Source organism: Mustela nigripes, chromosome 17 (assembly GCF_022355385.1).
Source record: "Mustela nigripes isolate SB6536 chromosome 17, MUSNIG.SB6536, whole genome shotgun sequence".
NCBI classification, from domain to species: domain Eukaryota; kingdom Metazoa; phylum Chordata; class Mammalia; order Carnivora; family Mustelidae; genus Mustela; species Mustela nigripes.
The window spans coordinates 6116951-6137008 of record NC_081573.1 but is presented as its reverse complement, the minus strand read 5'-3'; the positions used below and the strand labels follow the sequence as shown (position 1 = coordinate 6137008).

The following is a 20058-nucleotide window of genomic DNA, read 5'->3' as shown; positions in this document are numbered from 1 at the left end:
CGACCTCTGGGAGGACTTTTCTGTTTCCCGCTTGGAACTCAGACACCTTCCCTCCTTAGAACCCAACCCTCTTCTTTCCCCTCCCCTGCCCAATTCTGCCACTAGTCCATATGACATCTTAGTAAAAATAAGATGGTATCCCCCACCCCACCCCTCCAGGCTGACCTAGCCGGACCAGGACACACGTAGGGTATGGGGAGATGGCTGGATTTTACATTCAACCATGCCCTGGCTGTGTGCCATTGTGCAGTGAACAATTTGCACAACCGCACATGGCTCTCCTTTCTTCCCTGTTCATAAGATCCAGTCTTTGGGGAACCAGGGCCTCTCCTCGGGAACCAAATCTTCTCTCAGATCCTCTTCTGTTACCCACAGCCAGTCTATTTCACCAACTGCGAACCTAGTCTCTTCCTAGGACTACAGCCTTCTCTGCCTAGGTCCCACCCACATGCATCCCTTCTTTCCAAGATTCTGATGCTTTCCTTCTCTTCAACCCCTGCAGCTATCCCATGCATCCACAGCTATTAAACATGATTTATTCCTTTGAGAGAGGGGACAGGGCAGAAGTTGACAGACCAATAAATATTGCACAGGCCACTGGTGGAAGAAAGATCCAGACCGAGGTAGTTTCTGCAGAAAGGGTGAGGAACCTGGGCAGGAAAGGCACCTGAGATTGTTGGGGCCTGAGTGGAAACGAGTCTTGGGAGTGAGGACGGTCTCTGGTTCCTCCTGACCCCCAGTCTTCTGCCTGAAACAAGGCTCTCAAACCCCTTTAGCCTGGACCAGCTGAGCAGCAGCAGACCGGAGAGCCTGCCTGAGGAGAGGCGGCAATTGACGAAAAGATCGGGTTTCCTTTAGAAGTTCTGATTGGTCGCTTCTACGCGGCGACAACTGACAGTGCCCAGCAGCTGTCATTGGCAGTTGGCCAGAGAGCTGGGCTAACCGGCTCCCATTGGCGGTGGCCTGGGGCTCCGCCTTGGTGAACTTGTTGGGCGTTTTGCCCGGAGCGGGCTAAAAAGACGATGATCTATGGCCTCGGGAGGGACAGTTTTAACCACGGTGCCTGGTGGTTTGTACCACCGAACAGCTGTGATTGGCGGACATTCCTTCTCAGCCCAGCCTTGTTTGGATGTTCACGGCGGGGTGGGACTAAGGGATGGCCTAGAAGCAGAGCCAAAAAGCTTTGACTGGATGTGGGGGGGGGGGGTGCCTAGCAACTGCAGGCTGTCACAACTGCTAGCTTTGTTTAAGAGTGCAGTGTAACGGAAGTGATTGCCTGTAGGCGAGTGAAAGTTAGGGAGGGGCAAATCGGAGTAGCTTTGATTGACAGCTTATCGTGGGGGCGGGGCTTAGTGCCTCCCCAGGTGGCCGAGTGGGGCTGGGCGGAGGTTTCTCTCAGGGCTGGTCACTGCTGGGTGCCGGCTGTGGGGTTTCGGAGATGACTGTGGACAACAGGTCCAGTTTGGGGAAACCCGGGGGTGGGTACATCCCGATGCTGGGGGTGAGGGCCTGCAGGTGGGCCAGGGCCCGAGTTCCGTTGAAGGCCACGTCACAGCCTGACTGGGCCAAGAGCCAGTGCTCTACCTCGGACTGGAGCCACTGGGAGGTCTCTGCGGGGAGAGAAGCAGGTGTTGTTAGGAGGAGGTAACTGAGACCTAGAAGGACCGGAAGGGACAGCAGGGAGGGCACAGGGCAAGGAACATGCGGGGTCTGGGTTTGGGAGAAGCCCAGGGGTAGGCTTGAGGTTAGCAAGTAAGTGGGACAAGGCCTTGAGGGGGTTGGGGGGGGGGGGGTGCTGTCCAGCTCTGGATCTGTCATCTAGGGACAAGTCAGGGAGGGTCCTGTTGGAAAGGAGACAACCTGAGGCTCACATTGGGAGGGGACAAGAGTCCCTCCTTTGGAAGGAGCGCTAGGGAAGTTGGGACCAAAGGAGGGCGAGCCACTCCAGAAGTCCGATGATCCAAGACCCTTATTCGGGATAAGGTCAGAATAGGGAGCTTATGCCGCTGAATTCCCAGGGACCAGGTCACTACTGGGCCGCGATGGGATGGGGGCAGAGCAGCAAAGGCCGGGGGCGGGGCAAGGGGCGGACCTCAGGGCAGGACCACCCACCAGGGCCAGGGCCCAGGCTTACCCTCCGGCTGGCCGCGCGCGCCCTGGGGCAGCCGGGCCAGGAAGCTGTGGGCTAGCAGAGCCTCCTTGGCATGTTCGTCCTGCGCGCGCAGGGCCAGGGCGCTGAGCAGCTCCGAGTTGTTGGAAGTGCTGCGGTAGTAGAGCATGTGGGCCAGCTCCAGCGCCTGCACGCTGCGCCGCTGTCCGAACATCTGCGGGCAGGACCACACCGCGGGGTCAGCCGGGCTGCCCGGGGGGGCTGGGGGGTGGGGGGAGCGCGGGAGGGGCCGGGACCCGGCGCCCCTCCCCATACCCCCCCCCCCCCCAGTCACTAAGTGTTGGGATGGTCCTTTCTGCAGCCTCAGCCAGGCGACCGGGGGTGGGAGAGGCGAGAGGAGGGAGGGCGGGAGGTGCTGGGACCCCACGCCCCTACCTATACACTCCCCCTCCCAGTCACTGAGCGCTGGGAGTGTCCTTCCCGCCTTCTGGCGCGCTCTCCTGGGACTTCCTGGGTTCAGGTCCCCAGGAGCAGTGCCCGGGTGTTTGTATTTCTAACACACACACACTCCCGACGCCGCCGCTTCACGGGTTTGCCTATCTGAGGCACGTATTAATAGATTTGTTCAAGGATTTCCGGGCGATTAGAGCTTTAGCCTTGGAACTCTGTGACGATGATTTTTTTTTTAAAGTCCTTATCTTTTAGACACCTACTCAAGTATTTCCAATGATATGTTTAGGATTGACTCCAAAATAACCCAGTGGTGGGTGCGCAGGGGGTCCTTAGGTGAAAACCGAATGACTGTGGATAATTATACACACCGGATGCCGACGACTCGGGAGCTCATCACGCGGTTCTATTCCCGCATTTGCTTGAAATTTACCGTAATAGAAAGTTTCAAAGGTTAAATTGTCAAGAGAAGTGTTAACGGGAAATAAATACTCCAAGCTTCTTTGAGGGAAGGAGAATGGGGTAGAATGCGGGGAGGGGCAAGTTTGGGGTCCCTACTAAGGAACAGCCCCCTTCCCCACCTTTGCCCCTCCTTGGCTGGACCCCTTTCCCCAAACTTGGCATCCCTAAGGAGGGAAAGGAGAGCCCACAGGTGCCCTCCAGGGCTCACACTAAAACTTCCACTCTGATTGCCCCATTCATCCACAAAATGAGTTCAAGCCCACTGGGTCCCCAAGCCGGCGGGGGCAGGGGGGGGGGAGAGTCCCAACTCTGTCCCCTACCCTCTGTGAGCCCTTGGCTGAGACCTAAGTCCTTTGCAGGGGGCACTGTCAATCAAATGAGGTTCCAGAAGTTTATGAGACACCTGGCACTGCGCCAGACCCGTAACAAGAATTTTGACATTAGCTACTATGGAATATTCAACCGCACTCCAGGCTAAGTGCCGTCTTTTAAAGGCCCGTACTGTCTGCTGCCCATCTTACACGGGGACCCAAGGTGAAATGCCTCTGAAGTCCTCAGAGTCGTGGAAATGGCTCAAATGACCAACCCAGGACCAATGACAAGGCTGTGCACAACCCTGCTCTCCCTTGCCGCAAGCCCCACTCAGGCAGTGTCTGTCCCTGTGTGGGAATGAATGGCCATCTCAGCGGGGGGGTGGGGGGTGGGAGTGGGGGGATGGAGAACTGCTGCGTGTGTTAGGGACCCTCCAGGATGAACCACACCCTGGGTTTGCTGTCTTTCTGCCGAGCTTATGCCGCTGAATTCCCAGGCCGGTCATGCTCTGTGGCATGGAGATGACACCAGACCTCTCTCCCTGGAGAGGACAGAGCAGCTGCCACCCAGGTGTTCCCTTTAATCCTCACCGTGGCCCCTCACCGCCCCCCAGCCTACCAGTTCCCCCTCTCTTGTGCTCCAGATCTTGGGTGGCCTCGCCATCTGCCCAGTCCCAGGCCAGACCCCTGGCAGCATCCTCGTTCCCTCCTTGGCAGACTGTCGGTCCCTAGCCCTGTCCTCCTGCCCTGACTCTCTCAGCCCTATCCCCTCTGCAAACTGCCTTGTGCGTGGCCTCCTCCCGCCTGCCCCTGCCCTTTCCAGTTTGTCTCCTCAGGGCCTCAGAGCTGACCCTGCTCCTCCCCCACTCACATCCCTGCCATGGCTCCCCAGGGTCCTCAGAGAGTCCATGCTCCCTGGCCTGATGCTAAGGCCCTGCATGGCCCAGCCCCTGAAGATTTCTCCTGCTCTCAATGCGTCTCCTGTTGATGAGCCAATTCAGCCCAAACATTATCCTGAGCTGCCCTCTCTCTCAGGCCTCCAGGCCTCAGAACAAGCCAAGTCACCCCTGGTCTGTTCTTAGAAAACATTCACTGCCTCATCCTCAAGGTTCAGGGTGGACATTGTGTCCCACAGAGGAGCAACAGTGTCATCGGGCTCCTGCAGTGATCACTGTGACCTCTGTCAGGCATGCTAGCAGTCTGTCCATGCGTCTGTACCCACACTGGGAAGGGTTCCTGAAGCCTCGAGGCAGAGGGTAAAGGGTGAGCGGGGGATGGCCAGCCCAATGGGGTGAAAGGACATCTCAGTCCTTGGTCCTCGGTTGGGAACAGCATTGCAAAGGGGAGAAGAGTGCAGCGAAGCTGTAGAGCGCGGAACAGGAGGGGGTGTGAGCACTATGTTTTGGGGGAGCTGAAGCATACGACTGTGCTGGGTGAGGCTGGGGAAATAGGGTTTCTGGGGCCAGGCTATGAGCAAGGAGCAGGGCCAGCTCTGGGGCCCCTGGGGATGGGCTGGAGAACTGGACGGGACCGACTGGGGAGGCTGGGAAGACCTGCGTTGTGGCCAGGACAGAGGGAACAAGATGGGTGCAAAATAGGGGCAGTGAGGCCAGGCTGGGGACTGACAAACAGGGGGGTAGGGCAAGGGCCATCTCCAGGGGTCTAGCAAGTAACTGGGGGGACAGGGCCCTCTACAGATGAGAACCATAACCAGAAGTGGGTGTGGGGAGCTGCTGCTGGAGGGGAGGGCAATGTGCCCACATGGGGCTGTTCTGGACTTGGCCTGCTCCAGGCTGAGCATGGAGCCCCGATCTAAGAGATGACAGAGGGCTGCCTGTGCAAACCACAGAAACGGATGAGCTTTTGGTTTGGCGGGGGAAGCGGGTGGCAGGGGAAGAAAGAGGGACGTGCACAAGGCCGCAAAATCAGCTCCCAGGCATCTGATCTGAGACCAGTCCTTAGAAGGGGGTTTGGGGGAAAAGGATCCTGGGCACAGGGGATGAGGTGTCCATGGGAAGGGTGTAGGGACATCCAGGAGTTTGCACCAGAGACAGATACCTGGGAGACACTGACACACAGGAGGGGACAAGAGTGTGCAGCTGGAGGGAGGCTCAGAGGGCCCACATTTAAGGACTGGAGTTTAGCCCAGAGCATGGGAAAACATTCAATGGGGATGCACTAATTAACTAGGGAACTGGGTTTTAACATGGACCCTTGCAGAGCCCGAGAGGCTCCCAGCCCCCTGGAGCCTCAGGGAGGTGGGATGCACGGTGCACCTAGGGCTGAGCCTCTGGGTCCCCTTCCAGACCAGTGGACACCCCTCACCAGCCTCCCTGCCGCTGGGCTCACAGCCCCACCCCCTCTGTGGTGGCTCCACTCCCTCTGGGCTCGAAACTCTGTTGTGGCACTGTGGCACTTTATCCACGAGCTGCCCTGTGGATAAAGCCCGGGGTCCCTATTCTAGCATTCAAGGCCCTTGCCACCCTCTGGGGCCTCACTTCACCCTGTACCCTGGATTCCAGCCCTGTGAGAACCCTCAAGCTGTACTCGTTCAGTCCCTTCCCCACTGGGTTCAATCCTCCCTCTTGCAAAGCTTCCCTTAGATCCCACCTGACCCCCTAGTCCTCAGCGGGAGTTGCTATCACCCCACAACCCCCTACACCCCACCCTGGCCCTTCACCCTCTCAGCCAGCCCAGCCTGGCTATTATCTGTAGGCTTTATTACCAGTCCTCCTAAGACCCCGCTGGGATGGCTATAAACAGCTTGAAAAGCAATGGACCAGCGAGTGAATAATCAAGTACAATGGATGCCATACACCAGTCCACACTCCTGGGGCCGGTGCCAGCCCTGGTGAGAATCGGTAAAAGGCAACCCCCCTGGGCCGACTCAGCCTCAGGTCAGCACGCATGGCGCAAGTCAGCTTTCAGCCCCCAGCCCTCCCCTTGGCCTCGAATCCTTGGATGGTGAACAACCTGCGCAACTGTATGAAGCAGCCATGCGTTCATATGTAGCGGAATCAGGAAGAGAGTGTGGTAAAAATAGTTTCCTTGGCCCCAGTCCCAAAGTTTCCAATCAGTCTGTTTGAGCTGGAGCTCAGGAGGCCACATTTATAAAACCGGTCCCCTGGTGATAATGCCACCCCGCCAGGATGAGGAAGCCCGGACTCAGAGAACAACAGCCCAGTTAGTAATAATAATCATCAGAACAGCAAACTTATATGGTACATTTTGTACTATATGTCAGGCTCTGTTCTCAGCATCACCTGTGTCTTCATTCATCCAATCCCCCAACAACCCTGAGAATCAGGTTCTTGTCATCCCCACTCCCCAGATGCAGGAGCAGAAACCCAGAGAGGTTAAGCAATCTGCTCAAGGTCCCATAGCTGGGAGATGGAAGAGCCAGATTCAAACTCAGTGTTGCTCAGGACAACCTTACAAGGCAGGTCTCACTCCTGTCTCCGTTTTCTAGGTGAGGAAACTGAAGCCCCGAGATGTTAAGAGGAAGGTTGCGTAGAGTACAGAGGATGGAGAAGGAAGAGATGGAGGGAATGTGGGAATGACAAAGTAAAGGAGGGAAGGAAGGAAGCACAGCAGGGGGAGGAATGCATGAAAGAAGCAGAAACACAGGGCGGCCCAGCTTCTGGAGCAGGGGGAGGCAGGGACCGCATAGGCACGCCAGTGGCCGGCCACTCACCTTGGATGCCCGCAGGCCCATGAAGATGGCAAAGAGGAGCAGCAGCAGGGAGGTGGCCATCTTGAGGTCTGTGAGCACCACCATGCCCACATTGACGAAGAATGCCAGGCCCGAGACGAAAAGCGTTAGGTTGAGCAGCGCGCGCTGCGTGGTGGACGTGCGGACCTTCAGCTCCGGGAGCAGCTGCTCTAGGCCCTCTAGGGGTGTGTCCTTGAAGCTCTTCAGCACCAGGTGCCCCCGCTTGGTACGGGCGGCCACCACCACCCTCTTGAAATACCTCCTGCCAGACAGAGGGAGGATGGGGGAGGCAGGGTGGTCAGATCACTCTGGGGGAGCACCCTCCGACCCCCTGCCCCGAACACCCAGGACACTCTCTAGCTCTGGAGTCACACACTCAGCATAAAGGCTGCTTAATGGGGACGGAAGGAAACTCAGAAAGAAGACCAGTGTCCAACAACAGGGCATCAGTGAAAATAACACAATCCCCTGTCATTGGACACATAGATGGCTTCCAGCTTTAGGTACTTCGTGAATGGAGAACTGAATGCCGATCTTTTCATTAGTTCTTTTCCTTTCTTTCTTTCTTTCTTTCTTTCTTTTTTTTTTTTTTTAAAGATTTTCTTTATTCATTTGAGACAGAGAGATACACACAGAGAGAGGGAGCAGGAGAAAGGGGAGAGGCAGAGGGAGAGGGGGAAGCAGGCTCTCCGCTGAGTCAGGAGCCCTACTTGGGGCTCGATCCCAGGATCTGGAGATCATGACCTGGAGCTGAAGGCAGATGCTTAACCCACTGAGCCACCCAGGTGCCCCTTGGTTATTTTTCAAACTCAAATCCTACTTTCCATTTCGGGTGTCTGCGAGGTGCCAGGGAGCGCTATTCAGCTCTGGAGAGGGAGCCAAATGAGTCGGTCTCCGCCTTTGTGGGGCTTCTAGTCCAATGTGAGAGACAGATAATTAAACACACAGTCTGCAAGTATAAATATCTCCTTGGAATAGATTCCAGGAAGTGGAATTACTAAGGGGTATATAGGGATAAAAGGGTTGGTTTTTTGTTTTTTGGGTTTTTTTGTGTTTTGTTTTTTTTTTTTTTGTCTTTAGGTTTTTTGTTTTGGTTTGGTTTTTTGGATTCATGACCATATTTGATAAACTGACTTCCAGAAAGGCTGGGTAATTTACAGGCCCAAGAGATCTGCCTCTCCTCACCCTGCTCTGTATTAGAGCAGTTTCTGTTTAAAATATAATGTTCATCAGAATCCTGGCTGCGCCATTTTTAAAAAAAATGTGGCCTTCTCTTTCTGAGCCTCAGCCGTCCTCATTTGGAAAATGGGAGAAGTGTCCCTACCCTTCCTCTTCCCTGGGCACTGTAGTTCTTACTTTCCCTAGGGGAAAAAAGGACAGCATTTGGATGATCTCCCCACCCCTTTCTTGACTTCCCCTCCCAGGTCCCGATACCCAAATCCAGACACTGACCTGTCAGTCCCCTCTCGACTCTAACCTTGCTCCCTTTCTCTGCAGCTGGGGAACAAGGGCCGCCTCACCTCTCTGCGGGGGGTGACCTGCTGAAGAAGCCACGTTTGGAGCCCACGCTGGACTTACGGGGCATCTGCCCAACTCGCTGGCCCAGGGCCCAGAACTGCATGTAGATATACTGATCCAAATTTATTGTCACCTGACAAGGGGGACAAAGGAAGCAGAGGCAGCTGAGCATGGGCAAGGGTGAGAGCGTAGGCTACTAGAACTAGATGCCCCTCCCCTCAATGATTTCCACTCCTCTCCCAGGCTTATCATCATCTGGGATGGGTCTAGACAGGATGGCCATGTACAGTTGCTCATGTTGTATACTGCACAAGGGCATACTATCTAAGATGGCATCATTTACCTCAAAGTCATTTTTATTACCACATTTCCGAGAATCTAAAATAACACTGATTTTAAGATACCCCATTTTTTTAATTGAATAAATATGACATGCAACACTGTAAGCTTAAGGTATACAGCATGTTACTTTGACACATTTATATATTGCAATAATTGTGAACTGGATATTCCACTATTTTATGAAGCAACTGAAGGAGAATTATATTGTCAGTTAAAACTATGCCATACTACCACTTATAAGTCATATCCCAATTTCAGACAAAATATGACTCTGGAAAAAAAAAAGTGTATCTTAAAAATCACTAAATGGGGGATTTTGGAATTTTACAATTTTTATTTTAATTTTGTTGACTTTAAGGATGAGCGTTTTGTATTATTTATTATTACAGCTTTCTGGAAGATGATGATAAAGGCTCTAGTCCTAGGAAGATCCATATATTATGACACTTTTCCAACAGATGGCAGTGCCGTGACTGGGAAAGAGGTACTGCATTCTAATTCACCAAAAATGCTGTGGGCTCACACCCTGTGTTCAGGGCAACTCCCAGCAGCCTCTGCCTCCCAAAGGCTCCATGCTGCCCCAAGGCTTCCTGGAAGTTCCGGGCCTCCCCTAGAAGACAGGCACCTGGACCTCATCCTGAGGGTGATGGACCACCAAAGCGTAGGCTAGGGTGTCCTCCGAGAGCGGGGAGAAGTTGGCCTGGGCCAGCAGGGGCTCCAGAGCCCGGAGCACCTCCTGCTCATTGGACAGACGCTGGGGGTCTGTCAGCGAAGGCTGGTCGAGGGTCTCCCTGTCGGGGTTGATGGGGTCATACAACGCCTGAGAAGAGAGTCAGAGAGAAGAAAAATGGGCTAGGGCACAGCATGAGGGATGGTTCCCGGCCCACCCTTTAGGGGATGGGGTGCCCCAGAGCTTGTGCTGGGCTCTCTCCCCTTCTCTCTCCTCGCGCTTACCTTCAGTAGCCTCATTACTCCCATCCCTTTAAACACCGCTCTGCGAATCTGTGTCTCTCTGGGCAACTTCACATCTCCAGCCCGGACCCGTCCTCCAAGTTTCCAGACCTGATACCCAGTTCCGGGACATGAGCATCTGTCCCCAGTAAGAGGGGAAGAGGGATGCAAGGATGCAGAGGGAGAATATGTTTCCCAGTCTCTCCGGAGGCTAGATGTGGCCAGAAGGCAGGTCTCATCCACGGACCGTGAACAGAAAGGCTGCAAAAGGTCCGACTTCCCCCTCACTTCTCGCTCCCCTACATCTCCACTCTTTTCCTTCAACTGCTGGCTGAAAACACAGCTTTGCCCCCGGCTTAGTTTTGACCACACAGATGGAGACAGCATTCTAAGGAATGCCACAGCAACACGAAGGAAGGACCCTGGGTCCTAGAATAATAACCTCATTTGGAACCCTGGCCCACTTGTCACCGGATAGTGAAGGGGGAGAGAAATAATCCCCCACTTCCTTTTTTGTTTTTTTGTTTTTTGTTTTCAAGATTTTATTTATTTGACAGAGAAAGAGTGAGAGAGGGAACACAAGCAGCAGGAGTAGGAAAGGGAGAAGCAGGTTCCCACTGAGCAAGGAGCCCAATGCAGGGCCTGATCCCAGGACCCCAGGATCATGACCTGAGCCAAAGGGAGACACTTAATGACTGGATCACCCAGGCGTCCCCTTCTACTTCCTTTAAGATTTTTTTTAACTTATTTATTTGAGAGAGAATGAGAGAGAGCACAAGGGCAGGGAGGGTCAGAGGGAGAAACAGACTCCCGGCTGAGCAGGGAGCCCGATGTGGGATTTGATCCCAACACTCCAGGATCATGACCTGATCCAAAGGCAGTCGCTTAACCAACTGAGCCACCCAGGCATCCCTCTCTGCTTCCTTTAAACCACTGTGTCATGGGGTCTGCTTGTTACAGCAGCTAAGCCTTTATACTAACTAAAGCAAACTCTCCAGTTGACATCCCTTGTGGGATGTCAGTTGCCTCAAATGCAGCATGTCCAGCCACAGGTCATGTCCTTCTACCCCCATCTTCCAATAAATTTGAGTTTCTTCTCCCAGACCTCTTCCTCTGGCAACCAGCCCTGGCCTCCACCCCAAGCATCAGACAGTCATAGTCAATGATCTCTTCCGTACCTCTCATTGGAAACGGCATCTCACAGCTAACCCAGCCAGAGGAGAGTGCCTCATTTCTTCCTTCCCCTCCACCAGCCTTCTCTCTAAAGGAAATAGTACTGGGATGCCTGGGTGGTTCAGTGGGTTAAGCTGCTGCCTTTGGCTCAGGTCATGATCCCAGGGTCCTGGGATCGAATCCCACATTGGGCTCCTTGCTCGGCAGGGAGCCTGTCTCTCTCTGCCTCTGCCTTCCTCTCAGTCTGCGTGTGTGCTTTCTCTCTCTCTCTTTCTGACAAATAAATAAATAAATAAAGTCTTTTTAAATAAATAAATAAAGGAAATAGTACTACCCGAATCTACAGACGCTCTGATCAGATGTTTTGGAGGCACCCCTGATCCCTTCCTTCTCTTCACCACCCTCTCCAACCCTTTAGCAAGTTCACAGGCTAGACCCTTGAGTTGCCCTTGAATCCATCTGCCCCCTCCCCCATCTCCATGGCCACCTTTTCCTCCTGCCCCAACAACTGCATTGGGCTTCTGTTCTTCCTGCTTCTTTGCTCACCACTTCCAAACCGCTCTCCTCAAAGAGCTTATTCAGACTAGAAACAGATCCCGCAACCTCTCCCCTCCAACCCCCCGCAGTGGCATAAATACCAGAACTTGTCCACCACCTCCAAGGTCCCCCACAAACTGGCCTCTGCTCTGCCCATTTCATTTTATATACCCACAACCCCCTCCTCCCCTGCCCACAAGAAAAGAAAAAATGCTGACTCAGTGAATGAATGCAGGAGGGAGTTTCTGGGTACCTAGGCTCTTTGCTGGTTTCAGGATGACTTGTGACTTTTCCCAGACTATATAGTGAACCTCATGGAGGGATCATTGGTCCAGAAGCCCAGTACCCTGTGTGTCTCAGGACAGGTAGCCCTAAGGAACAACTTGTCTAGGCCAGGTGTGATTTTGAATTAGTGGAAGGAAAGAGGTACTCCAAGTGGGAAGAACACCCGGGCAGAAGTTTGGAGGCAGGGAGGCCCGGGGCCATGGAAACCACTGAGCAGGGGGACAGGACAGTTAGGACAGCTGAGCCTCAGCAAGTCCCCTTCCAAGTGAACTTCCATGGCTGGGGCGTGCTGCCCGAGGACAGGACTCTGGCCCAACGCTGGGGCCTGTGCCAGAAGCCCTTCAGGTCCCACAGGCCAAGTTCTCAGACTCACAGAGTGACCTTGAGAAATTCCACTGCCAGGACTGAGCCGCAGTTTGAGGGGGAGGGAAGCTCATAGCCAGAGGAGAGAGAAATCTGCATTCATCAAGCATCCGCTGAGAGCCAAATTCTCTTCTGGACTCCTCCCATCCATCTCCACCCACGGCTCCCGGCCAGAAACCTGGATGTCACAGGTGACCCCTGGATGTCACAGGTGACCCCTGCTACTCCCTTCCCCCACGCAATGAGCCCTGCTGGCTCTACCTCCAAAACAGATCACCACTTTGCACCACCCCCCTCGCCCTACCCCATCCACACCCCCACCTGCTCCTCCTGCCTGGAGGAGTCCAACAGCCTTCTCAATGGTCTCCCCACATCCCCTCACCCCACTCCCAACAATCTGCTTTCTACACAGCAGCCAAGATTCTATCAAACCATAACAACAACAGTAATAAATGATAGTGCACATTTATATAGAACTTTCTACACACCAGGGACTGCTTGAAGCAGGTTGTTCTCACCATATGACAAGGTACTATTGTTACCTTCATTTACAGAAATGGGAACTGAGGCACAGAGAGGTTAAGTAACTGCACAAGGTCACAGCGAAGAAGTGTTATATCAGGAATTACACTTCTAACTACGTCGATCTCCTGCTAAAATCATTCCAAGGCTCCTACTGCCCTCAGAAAATAGGATCATGCTCTGTACTGTGTCCTGCAAGGCCTCAGAGGACCTAACACCACAATCCCCCTTGGTGGCTCAACACCAGCCACACTGGTGTAAGTTCCTCCAGGCACAGGGACATTGTACATGCTGTTAAAAGACTCTCCCTGTCCCCCTCCCTGTCCACTACTTAAGTCCTATTCTTCTACAACATTCCAGTTCCCTTATCACTCTCAAAGAGCCATTCTTCGCTCCTTAGGCTGAGCAGAGCTGCCCTGTGAGGTTGGGCAGATTGGGCACTGCACAAATGTGCCAGATCTAATGAGCACCATTTTAGATGCAGTAGACATATACATTTATCCTGTCACTCTTTCAGATGAAAATAAAGAATGTAGAGTAACACCATCCAACAGAACTGCTGACAATGACAGAAACATCAAGATCTGCACCATCCAATAGCCTGGTCACAGGTGGCTACTGAGCCCTTGAAATGGGGTGAATACAATGGAAGAACGGAATTTCACAATTTTATTTAATTGCAATGATCTCAAATTTAAACACAGCCACATGTGGATAGCAACTACCATATTATGCAGCACCAGTCAAGAGAAAGGAGTGCATTTCACCAATTTGCACACGGACTTCGGTACAGAAACCAAGGTCAGCTTTGCTATCTGCTGCTATGAACCATGCCCAGTGAGTTCACTGTCTGAATTTATCCACTCATCGAGGAGAGCACCTGACTTCCACCTGTCCGCATCACTCAAGTTCAGCTCCTTGAGGGCAAGGTACATGCATGAATTTGCTGCTGACGTTCCTGAGCCCCAATCAACGCTTGCCGGCAGACGTCCAAATGGGCCTTCTGACACCTGCACGCGGGCATCTGATGGGCTCCTCTCAAACCCACTGCCTCCCAAACTGGAGTCTTGAAACTCCTCAGACCTGATTCTCCTGCCACCTTACCTGGCTCAGAAGAGGCCAAGTCCGTCCAACTCCTCTATTTCTCACACACTGAACCCACTGGCAAATCTTGGTGGCCCCACATTCAAAACAGATCCAGAATCTGATCATTTCTCATCACCACCCCCTACCACCCCCCTCTCGCCCCAGGTCTGAGCTACCCTTACACCCTGGACTGTGGCAGTGGCCTGGGCACTGGTCCCCCTACACACATCCTCCAGACCCAACCCAGTCTGTTCCCCAGGCAGCCGCCAGAGGGCACCTGTTGTCATTGAAGCCAGCTCCCATCCCTCTGCTCAGAGCCCTCTGGTGGCTTCCACCTCACTCAGAGTCAAAGCAAAGTGCTCACCAAGAAGCTCTGCAGAATCTGGGCCCCAGCCCCAGCCTGCTCTCATTTCTGGCCCTCTTCCCCAGATTCTTTGCTGTTCCTCCTGCACACCATGCACACTCCTGCCACAGGGCCTTTGCGCTTACCATTCCCACAGATCTCTTGGCTCACTCTTGCCTCCTTCAGGTCTCTGCTCAAATGTCATCCTCTCTGTGAGGCCTTCCCTGACTATTCTACCTAAAATTGCAAAACATTCCTGCTTGCTTTTTCTTCTTAATTAGGTTACCAGATTTAGAAAAAAAATTAAATTAAATTAAATTAAATTAAATTAAATGCAGTACACCAACTTAGATTTGATTTCCAGATCAACAATTAACAATTTTATATTTGAGGACTGTATTATATAGGACATAATTCTACTGCAAAAGAAAAAAGTTATTCATAGCTTATCTGAAATTTAAATTTAACTGGGTGGAGAGGGTTGAACTGTATCCTCCAAAAATTCACATTTCTTTGGAACCTCAAAATATGACCTCACTCAGAAATAGGGTCTTTGCCGGTCTAATTAGGTAAGAATCCCAGGATGAGATCATCCTGGATTAGGGAGGGCCTAAATCCAATGAGCATGCCCTTTATAAGAGACAGAAAAGGACAAGTGGAGTCACAAAGAAGGTGATATGAAGACGGGAGACAGAGGTTGGACTGTTGTTGTCTACAAGCTGAGAAAGGCCAAGGATAGCAGCCTGGGTGGCTCAGCCAGTTGAGCATCAGACTCTTGGTTTCCACTTGGGTCGTGATCTGGGGGTCGTCAGTTCGACCCCCACATCAGACTCTAAGCTGAGAGTCGCGCCTGCTTGGCTCTCTCTCTCCCTCTGTCCCTCCCCCTGCTCGCTTTCTCTCTCAAATAAATAAATAAATAAATATTGAAAATATGTACATACATACCCACTGAATGAATTCAAGGATGAATAAGGGAAAGGAAGTGCAGAGAGAGGTCACCTGTCAAGGTCACTGTTGGGCTGATAAACAACATAGCCAGCTCTCTGCCTGCCCAGGGGCGGCTTCCTCAGGGAACTTAGGTCATCAGGAAAAGGTCCCCCATGGTGTCCACCTGTCTCTGTTCCCACCCTTCCCTTCCCCTCTTAGTGTCACAGTTTAAAATCTCCTGCCTCTTGGCACCTGGGTGGCTCAGTGGGATAAAGCCTCTGCCTTCAGCTCAGGTCATGAACCCAGGGTCCTGGGATGGAGCCCTGCATCAGGCTCTCTGCTCGGTGGGGAGCCTGCTCCCCCGCCCCCCGCCTGCTTCTCTGCCTACTTGTGATCTCAGTCTGTAAAATAAATAAAATCTTAAAAAAAAAAAAAAAAAATCTCCTGCCGCAGTGGTAATATGCATCTTCATTTTACATGTGTTCTGTGTTTCCATATATTTAACTGTTTATAGAATAAGATAATTTTCTAAATAAGTTTAAAAAAAAAAAAAAAAAAAAAACCTGCCTCTCACGGACCCCAGGCTAGGGCTCGGAGGCAGCTAGACCTGGCTGCAGATCCTGGCTCGGCCAGGCCCTCCCAGAGCCTCCGTGTCTGCATCTGTAAATGGGGCTGATGGCAGCTGCCCCTCGATGCCATAGAAAGGGGTCCGTGAGCCTGACCAGGAGTGTGTGCTCAGTGGCAAGGGGCTGTTGTCACTGCCCCTCAAAGCACAGAGGGGACATGTCAGGGCAGTGTGCAGTAAGGGTGGGCTCAACACGCCTGGGTAGTCCAAAACCTGCACATTCCAGAGGACTGCCCCTGGCCTTGGCTCCTGGGTTACTTCTAAGGCCTTGGAAATGTTTGCTTGCTAAAAGGATCTGGGTTTCCCTGGGGCCTTGGGCCACAGCAGCCAGTCTATGCTAACAGTGTGATTCATGGTAGGGGCCTTGGCTACGGAGGAGCAGTTTCATGGCCCTGGAGGGTGACTGAGTAGCTAAGGCCGGCCAAGCCAGCACTGACCAACCCTCAGTAACCATCCTGGATCCCAGCTGGGGCGCCTGGCTGGCTCGGTCACTGGAGCATGCAACTCTCGATCTCGGGGCTGGGGTTCGAGCCTCACACTGGGTGCAGAAGTTACTTAAAAATAAAATCTTAAAAAAAAAAATCCTGGACTCCAGGGCTCAGGTGAATTTCCCTGGCGGGCCAATGTACTCCATACATGCTATCCCACCTTGCTGGTGAGAGAACTAATTGTCATCTTGTAAGACACTTCTGGGAGAGATGGCGTGGCCTCTTTGGAACCCCACCCCAGGGCCTTTTTCCTTTGCTGATTTTGTTCGCTATCCTTTTGTTGTAATAAACTATTACTGTGAGCCTAACAGCTTTTCTGAGCTCAGTGAGTCACACAGAGAAAATCACTGAGGCCGATCACTGTCTCAGGGACCCCTCCCCACCGCCACCCCCCACCAGGATCCTGGGAGCGGAAGGGGGAGGATGTGAGAATGTGGCTTGATGACATCACCCTTCCCTGGGGTTCCACTTCTCTGTCTAGCTGCTCTTTGGCTGTCCCCCTCACCGGGTCTAGTTCCCCTTCCTGATCTCAAGGCTGGCATGTCCCAGGGCTCCACTAATCCCCCTATTGATCTCATCAGCAAAATGTAAATGCTCCCAGGGGATGCTGCTCAGCCCAGACCCCTCCCATGACCTCCGGAACCCCCATTTGGGTCCATCTTTCCATCTGGCTGTCTTATAGGCATCTCAGATCCCTAAGTGCAAAACGGAGCTCGCGTCATCCCTGCAGATCTGCCTCCCGCCCCCGCTCTGTCCTCCGCATCTTGGTAAATGGCAGCTCCATTCTTCCAAGGGAGCGGGCCCAAACGGCTGGAGGCCCCCCCTGGCTTCTTCCTCTCCCTCACCGCCCGCCTGCCCAGCCAAACGCTGATGCCATCCCACCATTACCAGCATCTGACCACTTTTCCCCACTTCCACAGCTATTACCCTTGCTGGGGCTGCCATTATCCCTTACCTGGACAAACATAATTGACTCTGAATAGATCTCCCTGCCTCCGATAGTCTGTTCCAGAAGGATCCCATTAGCACCTAAATCAGCACATGTCCCTCCTCTGCTCAGAGCCCTCCCGTGGCTTCCAGATCACCTAAGGAAACAATTTACCCCCGACCCTTCTCTGCCTTCATCTTCTGCCGGCTCTCCCTCCCTCACTGCCCCCCAGCCACAGGGCTCCCTGCCTTGTTCTCCCAACTCTCTGTGCCCCAGGACATTTGTATCTGCTTTTCTGCCTAGAATATCTGCCTAGAATACTCCCCGCTGCCTGCCACCAGACATCTATAGGGCTCTCTTTCTGTGTCTCCACCCAGGTCTTCACTCAACTGTCACCTCCTCAGAGAAGGCTTCCCTGACCACCCTAGTCTAAAACAGGCCCTCATGTCATCCTTCCCTATCCCACTACTCTGCTTCATTGTTCTTCACAGCACTTATGGCTCTGGGCCATCCCATTTCATATTCATTCATTCATTCTTTCATTCATTGTCTCCCCAACCAGAATTTCAGTTCCACAGAGACGTGGCTTCATCTGTCTGCTCACTGATGCTTAGAGCAGGGCTGGGTTCCAAAGAGAGTCTCAGAGGATTCTTACTGAATGAACAGATAAGCAAACAGGCACACCAAGGATGGTGCCAGGGGCCTGGTCCTCACCTGCAGCCGGGCCAGGATGTGGTGGTAGTGGAACAGGGTGCAGAAGTCCACGTGGGCCGCAAAATCGGCTAAAGCTGCCTTCTCCTTGGGGCTGGAGTGGAATTCCTATTACCTCAGGAGGCAAAACTTCTCGTTAGGTTTCTTTCCCCTTTCCTCTCGGGGTGGGATTTCTTTCTCTGGCAGTCCATATGATCTGGGTTTTAATTTAAAGATTTTGTTTTGCTTGGGGTAGGGGGAGCAGCCAATTTTACTGACCAAGAAACTGAGACAGCCCAGTGTAGTGGAAAACAGACAGCGGAAAGAGCTAGAAGGTCAAGTTCCCGCTTTGACACTCACTTGCTGACATTGACACAGTGATGGTGTACCAGCTGCAGCTCGCTGGTCTATCACCCTCCAGAGGCTGCACAGGGCTGGATGGAATTATATTTAAACCCCCATTTTTCAGAAGGGGAAACTGAGGCTCAGTGGAAGTCACTCACTGAGGGCCACAGTATTTGTAGGAAAAGAAGCTGAGACTCTGATCAGGGCCTGTGACTCCAGAACACACATATTTAACCATTTCTTTATGCTTCCTACCTCTGTGCTCTAGATCAATGTCTTCACCTCCCTGAGCCTGTTCCCTCATCAGCAACAGAGGACCACACCCTCTTTTTGAGAGAGCGATGGTGAGAATGAGATGCAGTTCCATGTCCCTGTACAATAGTGTTTGTGTGTGTTGATACCTACGTGTGTGCTTGTGAATAAAGTCTAGCATTGACCTTAGTACATACAGAGGTATTCAATAAATAATTTTTAAATAAATGAATGATAATCCTCACTAATGACAAGTAGGATGATGAGAGTAGGGTAAGAGCTTAGCTCTGGAGCTGGGCCCTCAGTGCAGCAGGTGCCTAATGCCTCACTAGAGATCACAGTCCTTACCCTGCTCTGGAGTCAGGCCACTTTGGTTCTAACCTGGGCCACAACATCATCACCTTGATAAGTCACTTTCTCTCCTCACCTGTTTCAGTCACCTCAGTTGTAAAATAGGGACCATGGTAGTCTCTCTCTTACTGGGTTGTTCTGATGACTCAACAAGATGTGGAAAATGCTTAGCACTGTGCCATACAGTAAGAGCTCAAACAGTGTGATAATAATTATGATGATGTTTTCACTAGTATAATAATTATTATTACATGGTAGTAATAGTAATGATGAGGATGATTATTATACCCATTTTGCAGAGGGAAAACCCATGCCCCAGAGAGGGCTTGCTCAAGGCCCTAGAACAAGGGAGAGTCCGGAATTGCTTCTACATCAGCACCTCACAGGTCTGTCCCTGAATGCCTACCCGGGAGAATAAAGGGAACGGAACTACAACTCCCAGGAGGCTCCAGGACAGCCCTCTATGGCACGAAGGGCTGTGCCACCGCGATGCCTGCCGGGAGCCGTAGTCCCCAGGCTCTCGGACCCGGGACGGGCGGTACCTGTGTCAGGAGGCGGAGCAGCTGCTCCTTGGAGAAAGGGATGAACCGCTCGCGGTACTGCTGGGCCCAGTCGCGGGGCTCCGTGGGGTTCCACATCTTGCGGTACTCCCCCATCTTGGCCGCCAGCGACGACAGGGCCCGGGGGGGCCCGAGGAGCGTAGGCAACAGGGACCATACTCGGACCCTGGATCCCCAGACCCCCCGGGTCACATGCAGCATGACCAGACCCTTTCCCCGGAGCCTGAACAAGGGAAATGAACAGGGGTCAAAGGTCATCTAGAGGAACCGTACCCTCCCACCTCCAGGGGCCGTCCCTTCCCCAGGCAGGGCGCAGAGCCCAACTGCTCGTTGGCAGCGCGTCTTGCCTGTGCCCTCCCACATTGCTCCTGTGGCCCCGAACTGCAGGCAGGGGTCAGAAGTCTTGAGTCCTGGGGCGTTTTAAGGGCCCAGAGACCCTATATTGGTACAACGGGTTTCTGCGGGGTCTAGGCAGCAGGTGGATCTTAGGAGCATAGGAGATGCTCGGAAATGCTACATAGGGGGTGTAGGGCGGCCCTCCCCCGGCCATGCAATCCTCCGCCCTCTCCCTCACCTTAGCCAACGCTCGACTGTCATTGAGCCTCCTGCGCATGTGTAGGAAGGTGTCCTGGGTCCCCCAGTTTCTGCTTCAGCCTGCAATAAGACGCATGCGCAAAGCCTGGGTCATCTAAAGCCGTCCATCTTTCCCCTAACGCCCTGTCTCAAC

At 53.0% G+C, this 20058-nt stretch overlaps 1 protein-coding gene across 2 annotated transcripts; it reads right to left on the bottom strand.

Moving 5' to 3' along the window:
- Positions 1-519: 519 nt before the first annotated feature.
- Positions 520-20041, bottom strand: TMEM143 (transmembrane protein 143). 2 transcript variants are annotated; one of them, XM_059382115.1, is made up of 8 exons: positions 19906-20040; positions 19314-19554; positions 17848-17952; positions 9531-9725; positions 8566-8696; positions 7028-7307; positions 2135-2324; positions 520-1610 (listed from the first exon to the last, which is right to left on the bottom strand). In XM_059382115.1, the coding sequence occupies exons 1-8, from the start codon at positions 19926-19928 to the stop codon at positions 1396-1398; spliced, it is 1380 nt and encodes a 459-aa protein (XP_059238098.1). In that variant the 5' UTR covers positions 19929-20040; the 3' UTR covers positions 520-1395. The 2 variants fall into 2 exon arrangements, with proteins under 2 accessions (XP_059238098.1, XP_059238099.1); XM_059382116.1 differs by lacking the exon at positions 9531-9725 and having other exon boundaries at positions 19906-20041.
- Between the last annotated feature and the right edge of the window lie 17 nt (positions 20042-20058).

Excerpts from the sequence above, each read along its gene's own strand:
- TMEM143 (XM_059382115.1), bottom strand. The coding sequence starts at position 19,928 with ATGACAGTCGAGCGTTGGCTAAG. Across the intron at positions 9,726-17,847 it reads ACATCCTGGCCCGGCTGCAG|GCGTTGTATGACCCCATCAA; the intron begins GTGAGGACCAGG and ends CTCTCTTCTCAG. Across the intron at positions 2,325-7,027 it reads TGGGCCTGCGGGCATCCAAG|ATGTTCGGACAGCGGCGCAG; the intron begins GTGAGTGGCCGG and ends TCCTGCCCGCAG.